The sequence below is a fragment of the Natrix helvetica genome (assembly GCF_964273705.1).
Source record: "Natrix helvetica genome assembly, chromosome: 12".
In the NCBI taxonomy this organism is placed as follows: Eukaryota; Metazoa; Chordata; class Lepidosauria; order Squamata; family Natricidae; genus Natrix; species Natrix helvetica.
This window is the reverse complement of record NC_138556.1, coordinates 15,250,397-15,257,688: the sequence shown is the minus strand read 5'-3', so window position 1 is coordinate 15,257,688 and position 7,292 is coordinate 15,250,397. Positions and strand designations below refer to the sequence as shown.

General features: G+C 39.7%; 1 protein-coding gene across 1 annotated transcript; it reads left to right on the top strand.

Annotated features, from left to right (window-relative positions):
• The first annotated feature begins 1,351 nt into the window (after positions 1-1,351).
• Positions 1,352-7,239, top strand: LYSMD2 (LysM domain containing 2). Its single transcript, XM_081964495.1, has 3 exons — positions 1,352-1,689; positions 5,594-5,925; positions 6,402-7,239. The coding sequence occupies exons 1-3, from the start codon at positions 1,459-1,461 to the stop codon at positions 6,448-6,450; spliced, it is 612 nt and encodes a 203-aa protein (XP_081820621.1). The 5' UTR covers positions 1,352-1,458; the 3' UTR covers positions 6,451-7,239.
• Positions 7,240-7,292: the final 53 nt, after the last annotated feature.

Sequence of the window (7,292 nt, the reverse complement as noted above, 5' to 3'; positions counted from 1 at the left end):
ACCTCCGCAACTCCCTGGGAAGAACACATGTAGATCCACTGCCCGTGTTCCCACAACTCACTTAACACGTGTACGGACTCCTTTTGACCAATAGAGGAGAATATTTGTAGACTTTTCCCCCCTGAGTCCTTTTTTCTGGGTTTATAGAATTAAGTTATAATTTCTACTAAGAAATGCTTGTATCAGAGGCAATTGGACATTCTGGGTTTTTTCTTTGAAGACGTTTCGCTTCTCATCCAAGAAGCTTCTTCAGTTCTGACTTAATGGTGGGGAATGGAAGGATTTATCCTTTCTTGTTTTTCTTTGAAGACATTTCGCTTCTCATCCAAGAAGCTTCCTCAGTTCTGATTGGATGGTGGGGAATGGAAGGGTTTATCCTTTGCTTTTCTTTGAAGACGTTTTGCTTCTCATCCAAGAAGCTTCATCCGGTCTGACTGGATGGTGGGGATGAAAGGATTTATCCTTTGCTTTTCTTTGAAGATGTTTTGCTTCTCATCCAAGAAGCTTCCTCAGTTCTGACTGGATGATGGAGGAACGGAAGAATTTATACTCCTTGCAGACAGCTGATCATTTGCGTCCTTTTTAAGAAAGTCATTGAGGCCACTTGGAGGCTTGTCTGTGTCCTCAAGGAACATAAATACTTCCATTCCCCATCATTAACAGTCAGAACTGAAGAAGCTTCTTGGATGAGAAGTGAAACATCTTCAAAAGAAAAAAGAAGAAAGTTCAGTTGCCTCCAGAAAAAGCACCTTTGGGACAACCATGACCTGGTTGACTGAGAATCACCACAGACATAAGTATTATAATTCTTTTTTTCCAAAACTACCATTTTTTCCAGGTTCGCAGTTCTTTTACCAGCCTACCTAACGTCCCTGCCCTACTGTCCCCATTTATTTGTACCCATTTCCTGTGTTTTTATTCATGTTTATTCTTAGTCCTATTATCTTGTACACGAGGGACAAACTAAAATAAAAATAAATAAACATTAAACCCATAAACAAGGCAGCTGGCTAAGCTGTACCCCCCCCCCCGCCCAAATCAACACAGTAGAGTTAACGGAGACTCAATTTTTTTGAGGGGGGAAGGTGGCACCCACGGGATCTTACCGAGGCCCTTCACTGACCTTTTGACAAAAAAAGCGTCGTGTGAACGCGGTTGCGGGTCACGGGTGGGGGATGGGACGCAGGTCGCCCGGGGACAAAACCTTTCCCCTCAGCGGGGCGCTCGCTCGGAGCATGCGCGAGATTTGGCGCAGGCGCAGAAAGGGCTACCTGGCCGGAGGCGCGACTCTTTCCCACCCGCCCCTCCCCTCGCGTGCCGCCGGGGTCTCTACCACGCAGGCGCACAAAGCCGCCGCTCGCTTCCCGCCTTTCGCGCCTCAGGGCGCTCGCCTTTTCGCTTTCGCCTTCCTGAGGGAACTATGGCCCCGACCTGCCGCTGAACGCTGGTGCGCTCGCCATGGCGGAGTCCTTGCTCTCCCTTCCCGGGTTGTCGCTGCGGGAGGAACCGCTGCCCGGTCCGGGCGCCGCCGAAGGGGAGGCCGAGCTGTCGCTGAGCTTGGCGCGCACCAAAACGCGGTCGTACGGCAGCACGGCCACGGTGGTGGCCCCCTTGGCGGAGCGGTACGTGGAGCACTGCCTCAGCCCCGGAGACACCTTGCCGGGCCTGGCGCTCAAGTACGGCGTAACGGTAAGCGAGGAAGGAGATTGGGATGGGATGGGGGGGGGGCTGGCGCAGGAGACCTCGGAGGCCTCGGCCTCGGCTCCCGGGATCATGTGGCTCCTGGGGAGTCGCGATGTTCGGCTGGGGAGGGGGGACGCGTGTCCGTGTTAAGAGGACAACCCCCCCTCCACGAGAATTGAATTGAATTCTTTTAGCCAAGTGTGATTAGAATAGAATAGAATTCTTTATTGGCCAAATGTGATTAGAATAGAATAGAATTCTTTATTGGCCAAATGTGATTAGAATAGAATAGAATAGAATTCTTTATTGGCCAAGTGTGATTAGAATACAATAGAATAGAATTCTTTATTGGCCAAGTGTGATTAGAATAGAATAGAATAGGATAGAATTCTTTATTGGCCAAGTGTGATTAGAATAGAATAGAATAGGATAGAATAGAATTCTTTATTGGCCAAGTGTGATTAGAATAGAATAGAATAGAATAGAATTCTTTATTGGCCAAGTGTGATTAGAATAGAATAGAATAGAATAGAATTCTTTATTGGCCAAGTGTGATTAGAATAGAATAGAATAGGATAGAATAGAATTCTTTATTGGCCAAGTGTGATTAGAATAGAATAGAATAGAATAGAATTCTTTATTGGCCAAGTGTGATTAGAATAGAATAGAATAGAATTCTTTATTGGCCAAGTGTGATTAGAATAGAATAGAATAGAATAGGATAGAATTCTTTATTGGCCAAGTGTGATTAGAATAGAATAGGATAGAATAGAATTCTTTATTGGCCAAGTGTGATTAGAATAGAATACAATAGAATAGAATTCTTTATTGGCCAAGTGTGATTAGAATAGAATAGAATAGAATTCTTTATTGGCCAAATGTGATTAGAATAGAATAGAATAGGATAGAATTCTTTATTGGCCAAGTGTGATTAGAATACAATAGAATAGAATTCTTTATTGGCCAAATGTGATTAGAATAGAATAGAATAGAATTCTTTATTGGCCAAATGTGATTAGAATAGAATAGAATAGAATTCTTTATTGGCCAAATGTGATTAGAATAGAATAGGATAGAATTCTTTATTGGCCAAGTGTGATTAGAATAGAATAGAATAGAATTCTTTATTGGCCAAGTGTGATTAGAATACAATAGAATAGAATTCTTTATTGGCCAAGTGTGATTAGAATAGAATAGAATAGAATAGAATTCTTTATTGGCCAAGTGTGATTAGAATAGAATAGGATAGAATTCTTTATTGGCCAAGTGTGATTAGAATAGAGTAGAATAGGATAGAATAGAATAGAATTCTTTATTGGCCAAGTGTGATTAGAATAGAATAGAATAGGATAGAATTCTTTATTGGCCAAGTGTGATTAGAATAGAATAGTATAAAATAGAATTCTTTATTGGCCAAGTGTGATTAGAATAGAATAGAATAGAATTCTTTATTGGCCAAGTGTGATTGGACCCACAAGGAAATTTGTCTTTGGTGCAGATGCTCTCAGGGTACATAAGGAGAATAAAAATACATTCGTCAAGAATCATAAGGTCATAGGGTAGAAATAAGCAATCAAATCATACTAGGAAACAATCAATATAAATCGTAAGGATACAAGCAACAAAGTTACGGTCCTGCAGTCATAAGTGGGAGGAGACGGGTGATAGGAACGATGGGAAGACTAATAGTAAGGGCACAGGACACACACACACACACACCCTCCATCAGCACGGGTAAAGGGCATGGCCCCAATACGAGGAAGGGCACAGGGAGTCCGTCCCCCCATGTATGTATGGAGAAAGGACAGAAAGAGGGCAGAGGGTCTCTTTCCCACGATGGTACAGGGGCCCCTTTCTCTACAAGCTAGGGATCAGCCGCCCTCCCTCCACCAGTATGGGCAGAGCTCACCATCCCTAACAGGAGGAAGGGCACCCGGGAAACCCTCTCTATGAACAAGGGCATAGGGTCCCCTTCCACAAGCAAGGGAATGCCCCCCCTCCAGCACAGGCAGAGGGCACCCCCAACACAAGCAAGGGCACCTCCCCTCCCTGAGCATGGGCAAAGGACAGAGGATCCTCCCTCCACGAGCAAAGATACAAGGCACTCTTCTTTCCCTCTACCAGTACAGGCACCGATCACTCCCCCCAACATGAAGGTGCAAGAAGCTCCCCCTCTGCCATGATGGGCAAAAGGACCCCCCTCCCTCCATGAGAGATGGCAGACAGTTCCCCCTCCACAAACAAGGTCAGAGGGGACCCTCCATGAATATCGGAAAAAGGCCCCCTCCCTGAGCATAGGCAGAGGGTCCCCTTCCATAAGAATGTGTAGAGGACCTGTTTGGTGGCACCATTATTCGCCCTCCTTTGGGACTGGGACTCAGCAGCCGAAACAAGGGAACTTTTCTCGAATCCCCAGCTCCAGTCCCGTAATTCCGACTAGACTCGATCGGTCTCAGATTGGAAAGTTTCTGGGTGGAAAATTGCATGTTTCTTTCTTTTCCCACTTTCTCAAAAATATGGAGGAGTTTGCTGGAGGAGAATGCTTCTGTCCTCATGCAGAGTGCTTTCCAACTGGAAAGTTGCAACTGACCTGGCGTGTCTCTTTGAGCCAAGGCAGTTTACATACTTTTGCTTTTCTCCTCATTGTAACCCACATCCCAGGCCAATATGGCTAATATTAAGGGGACGAACAGACAAACAGCCCTTTCTTACGAAAGGAGATTTAGAGGGCATCAGATGTCGACTGCGACTGTAGAGTTCCTGCAGTGAGTGCATCACACATTTTGTATGTGGTGGAGTTTCTAACAGAGACTTGAATCTGGAATTTTCCTTTAAGGGTGACAGCCCTCTGGTAGGAAAGTTTGAACAGTGAAAGTGAAAATCAGTCTTTGAACAAAAGATGGTGTGCATTACAGAGTTGCTATTCTTTCCTGTCCTCTTTAAGCTGTGGTGTTTTGAATATAAATCATTTAATAGATTGCCTAACTGAAATGATGGCTGGATTTGTTGAATAGCAACAGTTGTTGGCACAATTAAAGATTTGTAATAAATCACCATTAATGAGGAAAGGTTGAAGTATATTTGTATTGATGGAACATACGAATTCAAAGTCAACTTAGGTATACATGCTCATTCTGAGACAAGAATTCCATTAGCTACATTGAATACACAATACTCAAATTTGAGACAGATTTCAGTAGAGACTGTAGATCATATTTAAGACTAAAACAGTTTATAATCCTGGTAGGTGAATATTTTTATTATAGTTTATTTCAAATGTTGGCCTATGAGAGAATTGTATTGTAATAGATCTATAATGCCAAACCTAAATTAAAAAGTTTCTGGGGAGAAGGTGTGAGAACTTGTAAGATTCTTCTAAAGTCTAAACCTTATGCTGTTCAGTCATTAAACTGTTGAATGAACATAGAAAAGTAGTCTTTAACATGAGGTTATGGGGAGAAAGTGTAAATGTTCTAGTTACATAATAGCTTTAGGTACATTATTTATTAAACTGCAAAGAATAGCAACTAGAGCATCACGTTGCTAGTTCTTTGTCAAAACAAATGCCTGAGGAAACATTTGTTACTATATTTATAGTTAATGACATCAACAGAAGAATTCATCCTTGCTGTAAAAGTTCAAAAGCAGAAATTTAGTTTCCATTTTTAATTTGTTCAGTTAGAAGTATAAATTAGTTTCCAAAGGGAAACCCCATCACCACCAACTTTTATCCCATATGTCTGAAAGAAAGATCTGATATTGTAATTGTAACAATACCAATCCCCATTTGGAAGGATAGCCAAAAATTAATTGCATTAAAAATGCATCTTCAGAAATAAACTTATGTAATAGGTGGCTGCAGGCTATTTTAATGCTTCACTTGGATTGTAAATATAACTTTCTGTTTCAGATGGAGCAAATAAAAAGAGCAAATAAACTTTTTACAAATGACTGCATATTTCTTAGAAAAACATTAAATATCCCAGTTATACTGGAAAAGGCTTTGTTGTTTAATGGATGCAACTCACTGGAGTCTCCAGAGGATGATACTGACAATCCTACTCCTTGCGAAGAAAGTCCCATGACAGTTCAGGAAGACAACTCTTCCCCCAGTCCTCAAGAATCTGACAATCGACTTCCCCCACCTGAAGAACTCTCTGCCAAAGATTTTCTGCATAGAATGGACATGCAGATTAAATTGTCCAAACAAGCAGCTAAGAAATTAAAATCTGAAGATAACAGGTAAAATGTTGTTCATGTCTTTATCTAAAATATGCTTTTATTTTAAACTGCTGAGAAACTTGAATAGATGGTAATATAACAAATAATAGTAGTACTAGACAACACTATATAAAACTGTTTTTAAGACAGCTACTTAATTTCCACTAGCATCATTGCAAAGCAAAAGTTTGGTCTGTGTCTAGAATTACCTTGTCTTTCCATATTGAATTGATTAAGGAAATTTTAGTTGTATGTGTGTGTGTACATAGAGACACACATATATGAATGTCAAGGATGACTAATAACACATTACCTGTTTTCTCACTTGCTTTAAAGTTCTTGCGTGATACATTTGCTGTTCAGAAGAATAACATTTCTGCAGCAGTCTTCAAATGGCTTAATTTGAAATAATCCTATTAAAATTTGATAAAATTCTGAGGAATAAATTATAAGTAACTTGGCATATTTTCATAAGTTTCCTTTTTTTTCCTCAACAGGGATTATGGTGAGGAAAATTCCTATGCAATTTCTTCCTATCAGCAGTAGAAAATGGATAAAGAGCTGGAATGAAAGCAGTTCTTAAAGAACTAAATATTTGAAGATTCAAAAGATCTTTTGGATTGATAATATTGTACTTGTTACAAATCATATATAAAAATTCCGCTGACTGTTGCACTAAAAGTATTTGAATGTTTGCCTTCTATAGGTCAATATTCTTTTACTATTCATTAATAAAGGAAGTGCTTCTCCAAAATATTGCCTTTATATTTCTGCTAAAAATGGCACACTAGCAACAATACGTTCCTAAGAGAACTTAAATGCAGATTTTTTTCGTTTTTGTTATATATATATATATAAAATATAATATTAAAGGAACAATCATTTATTTTAAAAAAATAAGCCCTGTGAAGTCTTGACTCAGATATGTTTGTAATGCAAATTTTGTGAACTTGATGCTGATGGATGAACCATGATTAAGTTGTATATTTATGTACATCTGTATATGTCTCTGTGTTAACATATATAAAGATAATGCTCTTAAAGTGAATCAGTTTTAGCCAACTTTAGGGAAGAAGAGTTGGGCTTTTAAAATATGTACGGTAAATTATTTTGTTTGGAAAACAAGGGACCAAACAGAGTAAATTGTATTTTTTTCTTTGTGAAAAGATGGAACATATTTTCTTGTTAGCACATATGCATAGTTTCATGTATTGAATATAAAATGCACTTTAAAGAGTTATTGCCTTTGTTGTTTGGCTATCTGATGCTTTGCAACTACTGTACATTTCAGACTTGATTTGTTTCATATGCTATATTAAAGTTTCTTAAGTTATAGTGTCTTTTCTCTTTTTTCCAACTATATCATCTTTATTTGAAATCAGAATAGT